The following is a 20,339-nucleotide window of genomic DNA, read 5'->3' as shown; positions in this document are numbered from 1 at the left end:
TGTTCCAGTCACATTGTCTTCCATTGAATAATATTTTCCCGTATTATTATGCATCCTTAATGCTGTGTAAAGTATAGAAATACCCATAAATGGTGACATAGAGTAAGTGAAAAGAAATATGCATGAATATTTAACAAAAAAAAAAAAAAATATTAACTAAAAACACCTGTAATTTCCAATGCATGAAAAAAAAAAAAAAAAAAAAAAAAAAAGGATTGTGGAATGAAAGTGAAACTCCTATGACCTTTAAAATTATTAAATTATTTTATTCTGCAAAGCATTACTCATTCCTTGCTTTTACCTGCTCTGTTCCTGTTTAGATTTTGACTCTTGCTTGTAAATATGAGCTGTCTGGCATTGCCCAGAAGCAGGCAATCCATCATCTGTTTACAGCCAGGGTTCCTGTCATTTGGTCACTCCATATGTACAAAATTTTATTTGAACTCCACTCGTAGGAGATAAATGACCATGACAACAGGCTTCCTCTCATGCTTCATATAATGAAGCTTCACAAATCAGGCAGTGGCCTCCTGCATGCTGAGACCAGGGTGCATGTGCGTTATTTCCAGCTATATGAGCGACCTTGGTTGAACTCATTATTCTGTAGTGGATAGTACAGATGTTACCATCCCGCAAGATTTAAGGCTTCCTCCAAGGAAAACTGCTTCTTTCACCTTGTTTGCCAGCTGGACCAGCTGTACGGTTTATTGCAGGCTTTTGTTTCCTGTTTGCATGACACTTATTTAGCGCTTTATTAATGCAGTCAGTACATTAAGGATATATTAAAGCCTGAGAACTCATGAGATGAAAACAGCTTAATAACTAGGCAATGAGAAGCAATGTTATTTGTGTTTTCTTTTAAATAGCCAATATCAAGTGTCAATTATTACTTAACTAGCTAAGATACCATTATTTATTTGCCAGAAAATTTTACTTACAGGAAAGAATAAATTAAGGTTATCTAAATCAAATTATAATATATACAAAATCCACAAATACAAAATCAGCAATGAGGCTTTACTCTGTCAGTATTCATGGGCTGTAAACAGCACTAAGAAGAGAATATTTTTTCTCGTGCTGTAATTACAAGGAGATATACTGTTCCTTTGAATTTGTCAACAAGAGGTTTATTAGAGGAGCTGGGAGGATCGACAGGGACTGCAAGGTTCTTGCTGCCTTTCCACCACTCCACCAGGGATGCAGCTTTGGGTGATCTGGTGAGCACATGGCTGCACAGTCTCTCCATCATGACATCACTGCCATTTGTAATATTTTTTAATCACAGAACCACAGGACTATAGGAAAATTCATATTGGAAGGGACCTTAGGAGGTCTCTAGTCCAACCTCCCGGTCAAAGCAGTGTCAGAAAAGAGGTCAGACCAGGTTGCTCAGGGATTTACCCAGTCTTGTCCTGAAAGTCTCCAAGAAAGTAGAGTGCACGACCTTCCTGGGCATCCTGAGGTATCCAGAGACTTTCCAAGGTAGGCAGGGAGTACAAACAACGGTCCTCTACGTGTGATATTTCTCTCAGGTTTAGCATATATTAATTCTATAAGAAAGTTAAGTATATTTAAAACACAGGGTTTAAAGGGTTGAATCTTTGCTTTTATCTCTTCAAAGCTTGGAGAAGGCCTGAATTCAAATTGAATAGAAGGTTAAATTAATGAGGGATTCAATTAGAAAGTGCAGGAGGTAGAAAAGAAATTGGGAAAAAAAAAAGGAAGAAAATTATGTATGGGGATTTCTCTGGTCAGATCCATTCTCCCAGCTGAAGGTCTGAACCAGCATACTGGAACAAAACACCATCGCCTTTGGGGATGATAGTCATCCCCATGTGAGCTGGAGTGGTTGCTTCCTGGTATTTCCATCTTCAGGTACACACACTATCAGGTTCAGGAATTCTGCAAGAAAATTCTCCTAACATTTTTACAGCTCCTTATTTTTACAGCAAATTCTTCTCTTTTTCACAGCTCATCTGGTCACTACAATGGATGAGTGTACTTGCAAAGTTTCTTGAACCATGTAGGTTTTCCAGGTTCCTACTTGGAACCATACAGATGTGTTGTTAATTTCTGTCTTTTGAAAAACTTGGCCACAAGGAAGGAAAAACTTTCACTCATCCCCCTGGATGTGATGCCTCATTGGATGATATTAATTAAGAGGGAGAGAGTGAGGATTAGCTTGAGAACTGTAAGGGAAGGTTAAGGACTGGCTAAATGAAAAAAGGCAGTAGATTATGATGAAGAGAAACACAAGGCTAATTGGGGATCAGCAGCAGAGTTCATTAGGGGCTGGTCTTGGGAATGACCTTACTTAGATTTTTCCATGACAGCCTGGGAACCCAAAGCTGGACTCAGTTAATGAAATTTGTAAAGGCGACAAAGCTGATAAGCATCGTTAGAAGGCAGAGAGAAACAGTGGAGAAGCCGTCTGTCTTGCAGGCCTAGAATGGGGAAATTAATAGCACAAAGAGTAAGATTAAGCATGTGGTGACAAAGGGCAAGAATTTGTCTTGTATGTTTGAAGCTCCGAAGAGCGGGTGGGTGTCTGGGCCTGCAGTGTTCACCACTGGGTGTCTGCAAACCGCCTACCAGCTGGGGCCACGGAGAAGAAAAATGCGCTTTTGGCATGGATCAGGCAAGCAATTTTCCGTAGAATCAGGCAAATGGCCCTTTTGCTGTATAAGGACTAGTTAAGACGTCCTCTACAACAGGGGTTAGAGTCCCGGTTATTTGTGTTTAGGAAGGGTGAACTGAGAGTGAAACGCTCTTGCAATAAAGGATAAGAGGAAAAGAGAATTTGTCTTACAAAAGGGAGCTAAAACAATCTCGTTTACCTAGCTGGATAAGGGCTCTGGGGAGACATGACTGTTCTGACTGCAGAGGGAACACTCATGGTTAGTAGAAAACAGCTTTTTGGCACAAAACCAAAAAGGTGTAAATTGAAGTGACAGCCAGCAGAGTTTGAATTAAGAGGGCAGCTTCTCCTGGAAGAGTGAGGCACCAGTAGCAATTGCCTCGGGGAAAATATATTTAGAGGGCATTTGTCAATAATTTTATAACACACTATTGCCTGAAGAAGCAAGATTTCTCAGAGCTGGAGGTCCCGTGTCCTTCTGTCTTCCAATGACTACAGGAGGGACACTGGGCTGGAGCTGCTTAGTCTCCTTCCAGCTTCCCACACCGCTATTTGCAGGTGCCTCGAAATCCTAGGGAACAGACCCTGGTCCTGACCACACTTACTCACTCGAGCAATCTTTTGAAGAACTCATCAGAGCTATTTTGTGCAATGTAATAAACCTCTTGCTCACTTGCCCTCTAGACACAGCTAACTGAAGCCATCTCAGCACAAGCAGCTTTATTTTTGCTCTATGCAAAGCAAGCATGAAATCTATTACCAGTAAGAGACGGGGCAGACACGAGCGGTACCATCGAGGCGGCTTGTGCAGTTCTGCGTGTTGCCTGACAACTAGACAGTATTGATTATTTTACAAGACAAGTTACATTCGAGGAAGTAAAGATTAGATTAAAAAATTAAATGCCTTGGGGAGGGTGAATAGCAGCACAAATCTGTTTGATGTTTGTGTCAACAAGGTTGCCAAAGCAAACAGCACGAACATCTGTCTGTAGCGCCAACTGGAAAATATTGTAAATGGGAAAATATTTTAATTATAAGCAGTGGCTCACAGAACTTCCCATGTCTTTATTTATTAGGATGATATTATCACCCCAACATATGAACTTTATGCAGCACGTATAAATAATTCATGGATTAGCAAATAAAGAGATCTGGAATCTGTACACAGAGATGGCTGTTGCCAATTATCTCACTTGTGCAGAGCCAGACCCTCTCAGCTCCCATCGCTTGCAGCTGCTCTTTTAAATCATTCATCAGTGCTTAAGAGATACGCTGGTGGCACTGGCAGAGAGTATTTGAATTTTCATTGTTTACACACTGTGAATTTAGCTTCTGGTTTGAAATTATCTGCCACATTGAAGCCTTTGAGAATATGAATGAAGAGAATAAGACAATTCCTCTTTTTTCCCATTTTTTAACACATACAGTTTTGATTCCCCCTTTTTTTTTCAGTTTTATATAATATTCTTTTTATAACGACTGCTTCCTTTGTGAAGTTGTAGCTGATATAATTCACTGTGTTGTTTAATCCATGAAAATATCAGAAATATTTTGGGATACTCTCTTACAAGTGTTACAGAAATAATGTCTTGTGAATATTTTCTATATGACCTTCAGTTTTTATTCTAGAAATCTATGCCTTGCTACCTAAATATCTACAGAGCTGCTTATTTCTAATAATGTTCAAGCAGAACCCTCTTGAAAATAATAGTGAAAACTGTTTAAAAATTGATGCTAAGCTGTGGGCAATGCTTTTTCTTGTAAAATTACAGAAGCACTGGCTTTGTGTGCACTTTGGGAAAGCAGGTAGTACCTCCTTGATGATACATTTGCCCTTGTCACTACAGTTCTATGGCTTAATTTACTTCAAGCATGGATAATGAGAGTAACATTTTTAAAGGCAAAGCCTTTATGATAGAGACAATTTTTTAGCTATGCTAGTTGAAAACTGAAAATTCCCATGAGGAGACTTTTACACAGCATTACTAACTCTGCATATGGGGAGATATAGGTAATGTCTGTTCACACAGAAGCTCTCCCACCGACAGTGTTGGTCCTTTCTCTTAGGGTAAGAATAAAGCAGCAGTGTTAAGGTGGCCATTGAGCTGCTGGAGCAGGTTGGTGCAAAGCTGGAGATGAGGTGGTGGAAACACCCACGTGCCATGGAGAGGGAGGATGGGGACTGAGCCCCTAGAGCACCAAGAAGCAAGGGGCAAAGAAAGCACCACCAAGTTCCCAAGGAGAAGTGGGCACAAGCACTCATCAGAAGTGCTGGATGAAGGACCAGAAGCAGCAGGATGTGCCAGGGCTCAGGAGTCCCCATCAGGACGGTTTGGGAGGGCTCAGGAGAGAGGAACAGTGGTGCAGGAGGTGGCCTCACACCACTTCTGTCAGCTCCGAGCCTCCCATCGACCAGACAAGGTTCCACTCTCGGATCTGCAAATGAGAGTGGATGGCACTTACCAGATGGCATGTGTAATGGGACTGTCACACCGTTACAGGTTTTAAAAATAAAGTACGGGAGGCAGCTAATGAATATACACTTTCTAATTTCAAGAGTTCTGTGCTTTCCCTGTCAGGTGTTAGGCACTCAACATGCATGTGTTATAAGACTCTTGGTGTTTGTGCATCAAAAGGCACAGTATGGCAAGTAACTAGGATAGTTTAGTTTAAAAATTGGCATTGAAATTAGGAGTTTACATCATTCCAAAAAAAAAGTAAAATTCTCAATCACCTTCAACCTGCTCACAAGGCTAAACTGACGCAAACCTGATGATTACACTCTACATTTGTCTGTATCGTTTTTCATTTGTTGAAAAATAAAAACTGAGCAACTCTAAAGTCTACTTTTTCAAGGATATTTATGTATATTTAAAAATATTTTGATTTGATATTTATATTGTTTCAAAATGAATATCTTTGTGTGGAACCTCACTTGAAAATATTAATCTTAGGAGATGACAGTGAGGTAGTGAGAGACTAACTAAACACAATATATAATACATGGAGTTTTCTAAACGGCACACTGGCTTTTTTCTTTATTTATTATTTTCTCACAGCTTTCCCGGTGCTAACAAGAAAAAAAGAAATTAGAAAATAAAGAATAAAAGAATTATATCATTATATTTCTTTCTTTATTCCTTTCTTTTTATTAGGCATTCTTGTGTTAATTAAAGGACTGCGGTAACTCTGATGAAGACATTTGGGAGGTTTCCTTTCATTTTCAGTGATGATTTTATCATGCCCATGATGAATTGTTTATTAGGTGTGTTGTATTTCCAGCAGGCTTGTTTCTGGGACTGCAGAGAAAAAGCAGGGCAGATTGATATATAAATATGGTCAGCATATCAATGCATATCAGCAGTAGAAAGGTAAATTCAGCTAAATCTTGGCGATTAAAGCACTCAGTGTTTCTCTCTGTGATTTATACTGACTTGGCTGCAGTTGTAAGAAGGTGAGGCAAATACAAGAATCTGATTGTTGCTGAAGAAAATTCGCAATGGCTAGAAACCAAAGTCAGGACTGGAATCCCAATGAGTATCAGGCCCCTTTAAACTGTCTTAATTTTGAAATATAGAAAAGGCCTTTTCTTTTTGATATTCAGCCCAGTCCAGCTGCAGGGTCCCCAGATCACCAGACTGCCAGAGCCCCAAGAAAGTCAGAACCACCGTTTCCAACAACCTTTTCCCCAGGAGCCTTTGTACAGCCAGTTCCAGATTCTTCCCTCCCTCATCACAAAGCCAGACTGACCCCGAAATGCTGACAGGAGGTACAAGAGGAGCCCTGCCACCAGGATGCGCAGAGGCAGATGTCCCAGGTGCTGGCATCTGCTGGGTGTAGGGATGAGTTTCCCACCACGTGCCAGTCAGTCCCATACAGCTCAGCCTTTGCATCATGTTTTTGGGAGAAGGAAAGAAAAAACAGATAACCACTATCTCTGAGGTTATCATTGTAATCATCGAGGTGTGCCTTCCACCTTCCTGAGCAGTACAAACCTGTTGGAAAAGCTATGATAGTAACCTGAGAGTAGCTGTTCAGGGTCAGACCAAAGCTCCTTTTGGCCCAACGTGCCGTCTTTAAGAGCAACTGGCAGTTGACTGTTGGAAAAATAAATAAATAAATAAATAAATACATAAAAAGCTGAGTAGAACAGCTACAAAATTAACTTAATCTCGGCTATCATCCCATTTGTCTAACAGTCAGCCACTTGATGACTTTCTGAATTGGAATTTGAATCCAGACTACTGTGCTAAAGACTATAGCATCACACAGCAGTCTGTGCTAAAGACCACAGCATCCTAGAATCTGTCGCATCCCATGACAATGAATTCTGTTGTTCATCCGTGTGCATTGCATAGTAATGATAATCCTCTTTTTATCATACTAACTGATTTCAGTACCCAAATGCTGCATTTTTCAGACAGCATATGTGGTCTTTTTCAGTATAAGAGCCAAACTGGTGTTTAATTCATTAAAAAAAAAAAAAAAAAAAAAAAAAAAAAAAAAAGCTTACAAAACGGCAACAGTTATCCGTGGCATATAAAATGTAAATGCTTTGTGCTGTGATGTTTGTGTGTCATTAGAATAATTTAAAAAGCATGTGATTTAATTGTGTTTGTGCTAATTATAATGTTTACAAATTAGGGAAAGATGCATTTAGTGGTCCGTTGGGAAAGGGCTTTGAAACCTCACGTCTTCAAGTCTACAGCACTGTCATTTATTTGTCATTTATTCATGGAATCTTTCTAATACCTGGGTGATTTGGTTTTTAGATTACTCTTGCATGGAAAGCAATTCTCGGGAGGCTTCAGCTGCGTGGAATTCAAAACCAGGTTCACGTGGGGATGTGTGCACATCGGTAGTTATTTAACTGTGCTGTTTTCTTCTTCTTTTCAAGGTCCCCGGGTTCCGATGGTGACTGTTCACAACACAACCGACACACAGAGTAAGAATGGGCTTGTGTCTTGTATTTTTCAGAGAAAGGTAGCCAGGCAGGACACTGAGGCATAGCTGCTCTTTGGTACATTTGCATCGGGGGGGAGCCTGGACTCTGCCTAAATGCAAGTCTTCTGCAAGTCAGAGGCAGCCAGACCCTAGTTTCAAGCTGTGGGCTCTCCCAGGCTCCTGGCTGCAGTTTAAATTGTCCATTTAGATTCCCATGGGTATAGGTGTGTGTCTCTGAAAAGCTTCTGTAGAAAAAAAGTTGTTCTTAAAATATTAGAACCACAACATCTTGCTGTTATGCATACAAGGGTGGCGATTTGTGGATGTCATTTTTTATCAGCTTTCTCAAAAAACACTACACTCCAGGTCTCTCTCTTCTTTTTGTCAGTCTTACACATTTTTTCTTGCATGTTCTCCCCAAAATAAAGAAATATTTGGTTCAATCTCTGATTTTGAAAAGCCACCCTGATATGAATTACCACGTTGACGGAAAGAACGAGCAGGAGTGTGAGCCCCTCAATTTGTAGTACCCCTGCCAGTTTTCCTTTCTGATCATGGGTGTTGTGGCACTTATTTATTTGGACATGCTTTTTTTATGCTTGTGATTCTCACCTATACCAGCATGAAGATGGATTTATTCCAAATACAGGTTTCTACCCCAAAATCTTTCTACGGTCATTTGCCAGACTTACTGGGACTCCCTGCAAAACCCAGAGAGCCACGAATGTGCTGGGGCTCCTCCTTCGTGCCTGTACCAATTCAAATTAACCAGAAAGATCTGTTTTTACCCAAAATCAGCATAGCAGGGACATCCAGGTAGTCAGGTCTCTCATGACCCTCAGAGACTTCATAGCAGGAGATGGGACTGAGTCTCACCTGAAACCACCATTTGTCTGCCCCTCTCATTTTGGTAGGAAACTCTTTCCTGTCATTTTAATGTAGCATTTAGCTCAGCATTAACCTGAAGTTAAGGCCTTTGGGCATTGCTGTGATAGAAATAATAAGTAACAGCTTTATTCTAGCTGCTCGGTATGTGGCCGTATCTGTTTATCAGGTATCAGTTTAGCTTAGCTGGATTTACAGCAACACCCTGCTGCTGTATCTGCAAAGGAGCAGAGCAAGCCAGGGAATTTCACCCCCAAACTAAATGTTTTCTGTGAAATGCTGAGCTGATTCATTCCCATTGAAGGTGAAAAGAAAGAATCCTCTGACACCAGGACATGTAGGGAAAAAAAAGCATGAGCTCCACCCTGCTTTACAGTTTCTGTGCATGATGTTATTGCTTCTTTTCTCAATTCCTGTTGGCAACATCCATTTCAAGCCCTTACTACACCTAGAAAAGTTTGACTTGTAAACAGGATATGTAGAGTCCAATCCCAAATTCTAATTGATTTTTTTTAATCAATTTTAAAATCAGATTTGTAGCATACTGTATTCTTGCTGTTAAAATAGAAATGCTCAATAGTGTTCCATGTAGTGTCAACAGCGTCTGACGCAGTTAAGGAGATGTTTTGCACATTTAACTTTAATTTGTTCAAACTGAAGTGTTCCTTTGCAAAGAATGGCATGCACAAAAATTAGCAGCGTCCTGGAACGAGTCAGGTTAAAGCAGTATCTTGCTGGACCATCCTGTCCTAGGGGAGGCAACGGGCATCTATGCTGTCCAAGCAAAGTAGTGAAGGACCATGGCTTAAGCTATCTGCTGTTACCTTATTTTTTGGGTGACCGGGATCTATTTCCTTGTGCCTCAGTTTCCCCGCTGGTCTGCAATTTTAAGGGTCAAAGTGCCTTGGCAGAGCTGAGTTTGGTGCCAGGGCTTGTTCATGTTATTGCTGCTGGTGGGAGTGGGGCAGGGGACAGCCCAGAGTACCCCTGTACCCAGAGCCCCCCAGGAAAAAGAACCAGAACAAAGGCAGAGCCAAGTGTGGAGGGATTATTATTATTATTTTCACAGTTTTGGTCCCCTCTTAAACTACTTACGCTATAAATAGCAAAAATTGGCATGTACAGTTGTTCTAGTCAACAAAAATACAAAAATTGCTTTTTTAAGTAACACTGAAAGCAAATTGCAAACTCCTAATGTTTTAATCTCTACACGGGTGGCTGCTCATATCTCAGTCTCTGTACAGGGACGTAGCAGCAGGATTTCTGAGCTCTGTCTTGCAACCACGCAAGCTCCTTGCTAATGACTGACTCACTACCTCTGACGCAACCTTCGTGCCTTGTGGGCCATTCAGAAGTCATTCATCCAATACTGCTTGGCCATCGATAATTTTTTCTTACTTCTTTTTTTTTTTTCCTTCTTTCTGTCAGAGGATGCAGACAATTATTTTCAGGATAGGGGGACCTTCCAAGTAAGCATCTTTATCGTAAAGTAGACTTTCTAGTTTGTTGCTATCTGTACAAACCAAGATCAGTGGGACTGAAATGCTGACTAATGCCATACCCATCATTCCTGAATCTGGGTTCTTACAGGAGCTAATTCCATCCATGCAGGTCCAAAACATGCAGTCCCTAATGCTGCCATGTCTTCCTCCTCTCCACCCATTTTTGTATTTTTTCCCCTTAAACACAATAATTTTACAATAGATATGGAGATGCCTCACTGTAACAGCATGTAGAAGACAGTGCTCTCATGAACTCTGTCACAGGCTTCTGTATAGCTTTACAAATGGGTGAAAAAATGATGGATACTGTAAAAAAAAAAAAAAAAAGAGAATGAAAGACTGGAAAAAGTAACATAAGGCACACTGAGACTAGTTTTATTTTGACAGATATATTTGTGTGGTATTTATTACATAGAGAGCTCAGTCTAGTCATGCACAGAACGCAACCCCTGCTGAAATTCATGATTTTCTGCATATAATTAGCATTTCTCTTGCTTCCTTTTTTTTTTTTTTTTCACCTCATTCTTTTGCTTTTGAATAAAGGGCAACTGACAGTTGCATGTTACTGGCTTTGCTTATTTAATGTGAGCCCATTACCCTATACAGGGAGTTTGCCTCTGTATTCTGCAATAATCTGATAATAGTGAGTTGCACTGAATATTATAGTGTGCTTACATTTAATTAAGCAATGACCATTTGTACTCCACAGACTCAAGCTCCCTGTGGTCCTCAAGCAGAAAAGAAAGTCCTTTAGGAGATACGCCAATCTTTTATTTCCTCCACAGTCTTCCTGGCTTTCTGAGGATGCAATTATATGAACAAATAAAACGGCTTGACTAAATTCCCTTACGTGGCAGGCCCTTTTCTGCTGATAAAGCTACTTGTGTGTGCCGTAATTAAATGAGAATCTTAATATTTAACTAAACGTAATAGGCTGTTGCTCTGGCACTTTTGTGGGGGTTGTGATTTCAATAGGGATGAGCCAGGCTTTTCAGAAGCAGGGTGAATAGGCTGGGAACCGATTGACTCTTGCTGAAAGACGTGGAAAACGTGCTAATGGGAAGGGCAGGTTTTTGTGGCGTGCCTGCCTTTTCAGCAGAGATGGGCAATGAGAGCATGTTTATCATGTACCCTGGGTATTATTGGAAGAGTTAGGATTACACATCTATTTGTTGGTGTGTTTCTAAGGGGAAGCTAGAATGAAACACGTAATTTGGTGTGAAACCCTCCTTGGGTTCACACTGCAGAAACAATGCTCTGGACCCCCCTGCTTCAAACCCAGCCCTGCAAGGGGCTCTCAGGACCAGGATCCAAACCCAGGATCATCCCATGCCTGAATCCATCCCCATGGGGCCCAGAGCCTCATCTTCACTGGGAGATGTTTCCCACCACCTAGGACTTACAGCCTGAAATGTCTCTGCAAGGTGGGCCCTTTCCTTGCCAACTGAGAAGGACTTGTTCTATCTGTTCCTGGAGGTGGCTGCTATTGCTAGAAGATGCTCAGAGGGTACAGCATGTGGCCAAGGTATGGGTGGTAAAGGTTAGGTCTTGGGAAGAAGGAAGGAACTCCTTATGTCAGTCCCAGAGAGTCCTTGGATAAGAGACACAAGCAAAACAAACAATTGTTGAAACATAGCCTGAAAACCAAGACTGCTCCCAAACCCAAAGTTGCAATATTTTATGGTCTCTCACCCCTCAACTCTGCCCATCGCTTTCCTTCCCCCGCACTTGCTCGTGCATAGCATCACAACCCTGTCCTGAAGCACTCTAAGGTCTCTTCCCTTTACCCATTTATTGTGTCTATCTTGGCCACAGACTTGAGTACCTCTACCTTTGACCTCTATATTTACACGGCAGGTAGATATCTCTCTGTAACCCTAGCTCAACACAGGTGGTCACATTCCCATCTGCTATAAATCCACTTAATGTCACTGATTTCAAGGAATACAGCTTTTTTCCATTCCATAATCTGTAATAGATTTCAAAGACTTTGCTAAATTAGATGTTTGTGAGGAGGATATAACTAGTAAGAAATTGTCCATTAGGAAAGTTGTGTTACAATTACTAAGGTGGCTATAAAATGCCAGCATGCATTTTCACAAACAATGCTGGAAGTTTTTGTGATCTTGTCCTTCTTCTTTCAGAAATTTTTGAGCTGGAGGTAAATGAAAATGTGCAGCTGACAGTAAATGACAGGCAAATGCCTAAAGTAGAATACATGGAAATCAAGATAGATGATTACAGTAAGTAGCATTTTTCCTCTTCCTTATTTTTTCTTTTTCTTTTTAACTACTATTGCTGTGAAATGATACAGTCATCTTGCCCAGACTGGCAGGAGGAAAAATTACTTTGGCTCTCAATAAACTCACACAGTTTGCAAAGCACTCTCTTAGGAGGTGCTACATAAGGAAGTTATTACTGAGACAGGATTTGATGAGAATGCAGCTGAAGAAAGGCAAAATAATGGGGTTGGGTGGTGTTTTTTTTTTCCTTTTCTTTAAAAGTTTTCTTTATAGAGGAAAATCCACTCTGGGAAATGACACGGTGTGGTGCCCCCATTGTTCAGGGCGTTCGCCTTAGCTGGACTGGTTTATTATTTAAGATGAGTGTGAAGTGGAATTACTGTATGTGCTTGCCGGCTACAGCTGTGACTGCCTTTCAGTATACAATACTGAACTGCAGTGAATGAACATGACTGCCTGTCGAAGTCATTCAGGAGTCTTTGAGAAAGCTATATCATTTGATAGGGTTGGAAAAAAAATCAGCTTTACAACAAAAGCCAAGAGAGATTTCATCTGAAGTAGAGAAGGCAGAAACTCGGAGCAGTTTATATCAGCAGCTGGTGCATTGTTTGTTCCATTTGTATAACTATTCCCCGTGTATCTGTATGCCAAAGAGGACAAAGGGAAAGAAAACCTACTGGCAAACAGGCAAAGCATAAGCATTTTCTGCCTGTAACTGCACCTTAAGCAACCTAAAAATTATCTGCTCTATCTGTAAGCAGATACCCTACGTGGAAAATCCACGTAGTCAAGGTTGTGCAAAGGCTCCCCAAAATCCTAGTTTGTGTGTCTGGTGGTAACTCTGAAAAAAAACAGCTAAGGAACCCGGGTTCATATTTCCCATGCCAAAAATCAGAACACCTCTCAGACAGGGTGCAATGAAAGGAAGGCAGCAAGGCGTGACTGATGGTCACGATACTAATTTTGACCATTACCAGGTGTTATAAAAGTGTGGAACAAAGGCTGAGAAGCAGTTACCATTTGAAAAAGATAATAATGACTCCAAAAAATGTTCTGCTTGCCACATTGGCATTAGGAACACAAACCCAGTGCATAAAATAACGAGAGCAGACGCACTTCCAGGCTTTATGGGCAGAAGGAGGTGGAGGAGCCTGTTGAAAGCTGATGCCTATCCCATCCGAAAGCCAACTCGTACTGTTAGTGGCAGCTGATGATGAATGACTCCGACTGATGCTAAATTTCTTACCTGCAGGTATCATTGAAGCTGGATTCTGCTCATTTAACCAAATATGCATGTGTGTATAATAAATAAATACCAGCAGGCTGTAGCAGCGTGGCTGCTCTCATGTCCTCCCTGTGTTTTCACAGCCGTGGGCTGATCAGCCTTGGGAACGCTGCCTGTGGCACTTATTTATATTTAAAGTCAAGCGATGGCCTTTTTGGCTGTCCCTGGGCCATTGATCCAATTTGCAGCCCATTAGCATTCAGATGGAATAACTAATTAGTCTGAGTGTCAGACAATGATTGCAAAGCAAACCACTTAAACCACGCAGCTAATCTGTGTATTAATCTATTGAAAATGCTCCTAATACCGATTTAATTGCTGGGCCTTTGCTAATCTGGATTGTAGTTAACATTTTAAAAATAAATGTGCTCTCGTTAATGTGGAAAGCATTCGTAAGGGAGCATGTTCAGCTGTCAATAAGAGGCCCTCAAAAGCAGTTAAAAGAAGCTTTGGTGAGTGTCACCATGCCACACAGACCTCAGGCGTCTCCCACTACTGTTGGTTGGTTCAGGACCAGCCCAGCTATCCAGGTTCCAGCATCTTTACCTCCTGTTTCATAGCATAGTTCAGCCTCCTAAAAACTAGGATTAAAATACATGTTTCTTTACCTGTCTTCACACCACTACAGAAAAAATAATAATAATAATAATAAAAATATAAATCCTATTCTCTCCCCCACCCGCCACACTTAATTGGATCTTAAACTATCATCTTCCTTGCCTCTTTCCCCCCTCCTCTGCTGCCCTGAAATATTGATTCCTGGCTGTGTCACTCATCCAGCTGCCAAAAAGGAAAATTATAGCTATTGCCAGATGTTAATTGAATGCTGTAAAAGTGATGCATGACTGAGCAGCACACTCTCTACTCTCAATTTACATTTCTTGTCACCTCGGCTACTATAATATGAGTCTTTTCATTGACAACATCTGTGCTCTGAAGGTGTTATTTACCAGCGCGCCTGATGAAATGCCGTTTTGTTCCTGTTCATAAGCAGCCAAAACACCAGAAATATGTATTATCGTTATGTCAGCTTTCCTACACTTAAAGGCATGCTGTCATTTGTTGTTGTTTTTTTTTTGATGTTTTTTTTGCCTAGAATTGCCAATGCAGATCCTAAAGCCAGCAACCTTTTCAGACACAGCGCACTATCCCTTGCTTTTGGTTGTGTAAGTTTTTGCTCTTCTTTTGTTTCTGTTCACATTATTAGGGCAGCGTGGAAGCTTCAAACATGACCAGAGTCCTTTAAGATATGTTTTGTACAGTGAGTGCCAGCCTGTTTAGCACCTTAGTCCATCACATTGGTCCCTACCCAGTGCCTCACGTCAGAGTTGGGCAAAGTTGGACGCAGGATCCTTCTCTCCTGTGTTTGGGCCAAGGGTTTCTGTTCCCTGGAGGGTGCCCTAATCAAATCCTACAGAGCACATTGTAGGATTTTGTGCAGCTGATGCACACACACTCACCATTCAACTATTTTGGTGGCAAAAAGGGGAGGGAGGAGGAATAAAAGAATAAAACCATCAACTTTCTGTCCTGGTGCATGGGCACTCAGCTGGTTAGGTGGATGCACCTTCGTCCTGCTGAGCAGCCTGTTAAGTGCAAGGCTGCAGCACCTGCTTCGAGAAGGGTTGGGAGAGCTCGACCTGGGCCAGCAGGAGATCTAGCACCAGGGATCTGATCCAGGAGAAGCTCTGCCCTGATTCTTTCCCTCCATGTTTAACAAAAGGATTTCAGTAAACAGCTCCAGCTTCTTCCCATCCACAGCAGGAGCTAGGTCTCCCAGGACACAAGGAGGAGCATCCTGCTTTCCTCCATGGTGCCTTTGAAGACCTCCACGATTTTAGCATTTATATTAGGGAGGTAGGATTTCCTCTTGGCAGGCATAGCAGATGGGTACCTCTTTATGCAACATTTAGCAATAATACTATGCAGAACTGAGGGTTTTATGGCAATTTGGAAAGAAACCCCAGGTGGCAATTGACTGACCTTGGAGGAACTTCCCTGGCCCGCTGCATCCCACTGCATCTCTCGCTCCCTGCCAGGGGACACCCTGCAGCAGAGAAGCCCCATGTAGGAGGGAAAGCGTCGGATAAATGCCTGAACAGCACCCTGTGCTTCCCTCGATGAAGGACAAAACCACCGCAATAAGCACGTCGTTACATCACAGAATTACTGCAGAGAAAATGTACTTCATTATACAAGTGCTTGAGGAAGATTGGTACTCATCAAGCTAACAGCACTTGATTAGGCTGCCTCTGAAGCTGGATGCGTGCGGGTCTCGCCTGAATAAATGCAGATTACTGAAATCACATGCACATTAAAAACCTGCAACGGCTTGTCTGATGTCCCCAAGAACCCCCCAAAAAGGACATGAAGTGTGTGGGAGCGCCAACAGCTCTACAGTAATTGCAGTCCTAAGATATTACTTCTTATCATCATCATCTCTTGTTTTTTCCTGAGCTCTCTGGCTGAAGTGGGGTCAATATCTCTTCAGGCAGTTCCCTGGTGCAGGGACAGGCTCTGAGCAGAAGGGTGAGGAGGGAGTCTTGCCCACATATTCCCCTTACCCACCGATCTGGGGGCAACCTGGGCATTTTTTACCACTTGTAGAAGTGCTCTTACCCTCTGCACTTGCCTCAATAAATGGACACGTGAGTTACAGCCCCATCTACAGCTACTCTTGAGGAACCCACAGGAGAGGGAAGGGCTGGGCTGGGTGAATGGGGTCAGGAAATGAAACCAAAACACTTGCCCGTGAAGGAAAGGAGAACTGATGTCTGCAGGCATCATAAAACACATTTTGGCAGTGCCCCAAGCCAGGCTGCTCACATCAAACCCCACACCAGTAATACCCCATCATTGGGCACAGTAGAGAAATACCTAAATCAGAGCTGCACACAGGGAAAACTCCAGAGCATCACTGTCCTGGATCACTCACAGGAGTCTTGCCCAGTTAGTGGCATACTTGTTCAGGGTGTTCGAAGTTCAGAACCACCCCCCCCCACAGCCTCTACCCCAGCCTCAAGCCCCAGCCCACCCCACAAGCCTCCTGCGCCTCGCCATCGCAGAGGCTGCTCTCCTCTTCCCCAGTCCTCCACTGCCCAACCCCACGAGCCCATGGGAAAAGCTTTTTTGCTCCTCAGAGCTCTGCCCCTTTGCTTGATGCCTGTCTGTGTTTCAGGGACGGGACGCCCGGCAGCCAGATCGTGACGGAGAGGTTCGAGGTGACGTGGGAGAGCGTGATGGTCAGCTCGCACAACGCCATCGTGCTCAAGTTCGACGGCCGCGGGAGTGGCTTCCAAGGCACTAAGCTCTTGCACGAGGTTAAGAGGCGGCTGGGCCTTTTGGAAGAGAAGGACCAGCTGGAAGCTGTCCGGTGAATGACGCTGCTCTTGAAGAACTTAATTTGTAGCTAGCAATTAACCCAAGGCTCCCATTAGTCCCACTTCCATCAGTGACCAGGCAGTGGCACATGGGAGAGGGAGCCCATGCCAGCATCGCAGACAGGGGAGAACAACCCTTAAAGAGCTAAATTAGAGCACACTTATCTGCACCACGTGCTCAAAGCCCGTTTATTTTTAGCTCTGTACAGTCACAAGTAAGCTGGAATATCAACTCATGGATTAATTTTCTGGGCTGGCAGTTGGAAAAAAATAATCTTTAAACCTTCACACTTTTTATAACATTAAAAAAAAAATACTGCAAAACCCTAAATGGTGAGTCCTGTCATATTTTTAGATATACTCTGAGCATAATCACATTAAGAACACTACCAGCGTAGTGTAACAGCAGCAGTTTTATTATGGCTTTCAGAAGTAGGGCAGGTTATTTGTTGCCATTGCTCGGTCAAATCCAACACAACAGGTCATAAGATTAAATCGAACTGAGGCTCGCATGGGAGCAGCGTGCAGCAGCAGGAATTTACACTGTCTGCACCATTTTTTTTCTGAGGCCACCCCAAGTTCAAGCCAATAAAAATCTTTAAATCACTGCTTTTGCCGTATCTAAGGGAAAACTGTTTTTAACTCGTAGTTTCTCATCTCTTATATTCTAGGACAATGCTGAAGGAGCATTATATTGACAAAATGAGAGTTGGTGTGTTTGGGAAGGTAACATTTTCCTGTTGTTCCTCTACGCTCTTTGGGTTGGCTGATGTGGTTAAGCAGCTGAGCTAAATCCTGTTTTATTGAACATGTCAGAAGTGACTTTTTGTTATTATTATTTATTTTTGAGAAAGACTGCTTCTTGCCCAGAGATGCTGATGATGAAAGCTGTCATTTTATCAATGTATTCATCAACTTTTTTGTTGTTTTTGGTTTGCTTGTTTGTTTGTTTTAATTAACTTCTAAATGCATAAAACTACTGTTTGCCAGAAAAACGCTGCCAGATAATTAATTATTTTTTTTTCCCCTTGCAAGCTTTCATTTCATTTTCATCTCATCCCTTAAGGCCTCTGGGAGTGTGGGCAGATCTAGCTTGTGTTGTACAAATGTACAACAACAATATTGATTTCTGAGGCTGATTCGCGCCCCAGAGTGTGCCCGGCTGGGAAACAGCAATTGCAAAGTACACACGATTTGAAATGAGAATGGGACTGTGAGTAGAAATTGTTTATTGTGGGAGATATAGGCTTAGAGTGGGTGACGAGAGCTGCACATACAGCGGCATCTCTGCAGGGAATTATTAACAGACTGATGGCAGACACCAAAATTGTGATGTCCACTTTAAATAACGAAATGCTGAGAGGACGTTTTGGAGAAGTAATGTATCTGAGCAGATCTACAGTCAGGACATGGGTTGAAAAGAAGCACACAGCCCTCCTGACTTCAGACTCCTGACTGCTGATGTCCCTGCCCTGTTTGTGTTCCAGGACTACGGCGGCTACCTGAGCACTTACATGCTTCCAGCTGGGGAAGAGAACCAAGTCTTTGCCTGCGGAGCTGCTCTTTCCCCACTGACAGACTTCAAATTATATGGTAAGCACCATCCCAGAGCCCTTCTCCAACCGCAGATGGTGTGCCCACCCTACCCTTGCCCAGTTACCTTCTCTTTCTTTCCCAAGATCCTACCTGTTTTCTGCACTGTGTGTATCCTTAGGACTAGCTGTAAAGCTATAAACCCTTTTAACTCTCCAACTGCTGTCACCAACCTCTACCCGTGCCTTGAACAGTCTCCTCCTTGCCTCACCCACCCATTTGTGCGAGCTCCTCCTTGCCATCCATGGGAGCTGCCCACCCACCCTGTGCTCTCTCTACCCTCTCTACCCATTAATTCCCCATGCACACAGTGCTCCCTTCTCCCAGAGACAACAATTCCCCCTGCACTTTTAGAAATATGTCCCATGTCATTAAAGCTATGACATAAATTAAATGCTTTATTAGCATCTGCAGTGTTTGACTCAGAAGCACCAGTGTCCTGGTACACCAGTGACTGACAGGTGTTTTCTTTATTTCTTTTCAAGCTTCAGCATTTTCTGAAAGATACCTGGGCTTGCACGGGATTGATAACAGAGCGTACGAGGTAACTGCATGGACAATACATTTCCCTGAGAAAACGTGAATGGGGTTTTAACTCTTCCTCCTGCTCTGTGGAGGGAGCATGGATGCGCAGTGAACTCCCTAGTAAAACTTCCTTTATTTAAAAGGCAGCGAGGTATCATTAAGCCCGGTTACTGCTTTTGTTGTCTTGCTAGTAATAATGGATATATTTTTTTATTGATTAACCTTCATGTCCACCTCTCTCAATTGGGTAAATATAGATATTCCAGTCTTCCTGATTGAAAGAACTGAGCCTGAGTAACTTGGATGTGCCCAAATGGCCACAATGTCACAACCTCCATTCAAGTTCATCCCAATGGTTTTCACAATTTGATTCTTGCTGAAGTGTAATTTTAGACCCATTTTCTTAAGGAGAAGTCATAGAGCCTCCTGCATACCTGCAGCGGAGGCTTTTTGCTGGTAATCCAGATGCTGAATTCATTGTCTCACACTTTGCACTGGTGATCTTCAGATCATGGTAAATTCTTTTTTGTCCTTTTAGAAATTTGAAGGCAGGTAAGGAGCAGTGAAAGCAAGTGAAAATATTGCAGAAATGAGAAATTCGAATTGCCACTTGCTCTTTGTGCATCGAGAAGCTGGCCTTAGCTAATAGTGGTATTTTGGCTTGACTTGAGATAACTGCTAGGAACAGCCCCTGAGCACTTCGCAGAACACTGCACTGCCCCAGCCATGGCCCCTAACTGATTCACCTCTCCTGGATGCTGCAGTTGGACTATGAATTGCTTAGGGAGAAAGAACTGTTCCTATCCCGTAGACCTGACATGAACTTTATGAAGGCCACATAAGTCCAGACCAAGGGAGCAGAAAGCAAGGAGCCATATGGAAGGAGAACAGAGCACAAGATATGGTCATACACAGTCAAAAAACTTAAATATCATGCACAGCAATCAGAGGATGAGAGAACTCATTAATTAAGTCTAAGAGAATCAGGAAGACCAGAGTCTGCCCATGAAAAATTTGCAAACTCTTGTTAAGTCCATACAGAGTGCAGTATTTGCAGTCACTCAGATTTGTATTTCCCCTGTACAGTTGAGAGTTGGTTGGTGGCAAAATTGTTCTCAGCAGTGGACACTTGAGTTTAGCATCTGATCCCTCCTTGGTCTGCCTAAGGTCATCAAGGCTAGCTTTCAAACCATACCAAAGTCACTGCAGCTCGCTGACGAACTCTTAGGCACATGCACTTGGGCATCCTTTTTGTCAGTGCTTCGTATTCACTGGAAATTCACTTTGACTCTTTCCACGTGTTTTGCAATTCAGGCTTTTGGTGAACATGAAAGCCTCAGAACA

At 42.4% G+C, this 20,339-nt stretch overlaps 1 protein-coding gene across 4 annotated transcripts in view; it reads left to right on the top strand.

Annotated features, from left to right (window-relative positions):
- DPP6 (dipeptidyl peptidase like 6) overlaps positions 1-20,339 on the top strand; it is a 548,682-nt gene that overhangs the window by 524,003 nt on the left and 4,340 nt on the right. For all 4 annotated transcript variants that reach the window (XM_027450427.3, XM_021276661.4, XM_021276660.4 and 1 more), the window contains exons 17-23: positions 7,536-7,583; positions 12,114-12,212; positions 14,594-14,663; positions 16,676-16,870; positions 17,549-17,603; positions 18,365-18,470; positions 18,956-19,014. In XM_027450427.3, coding sequence (XP_027306228.1) covers positions 7,536-7,583; positions 12,114-12,212; positions 14,594-14,663; positions 16,676-16,870; positions 17,549-17,603; positions 18,365-18,470; positions 18,956-19,014 — 632 coding nt within the window. The remainder of the gene's footprint in view (positions 1-7,535; positions 7,584-12,113; positions 12,213-14,593; positions 14,664-16,675; positions 16,871-17,548; positions 17,604-18,364; positions 18,471-18,955; positions 19,015-20,339) is intronic.

The sequence above is a fragment of the Anas platyrhynchos genome, chromosome 2 (assembly GCF_047663525.1).
Source record: "Anas platyrhynchos isolate ZD024472 breed Pekin duck chromosome 2, IASCAAS_PekinDuck_T2T, whole genome shotgun sequence".
Taxonomy (NCBI): Eukaryota; Metazoa; Chordata; class Aves; order Anseriformes; family Anatidae; genus Anas; species Anas platyrhynchos.
The sequence above is the reverse complement of the archived record's forward strand: the minus strand, read 5'-3'. Positions and strand labels throughout refer to the sequence as shown.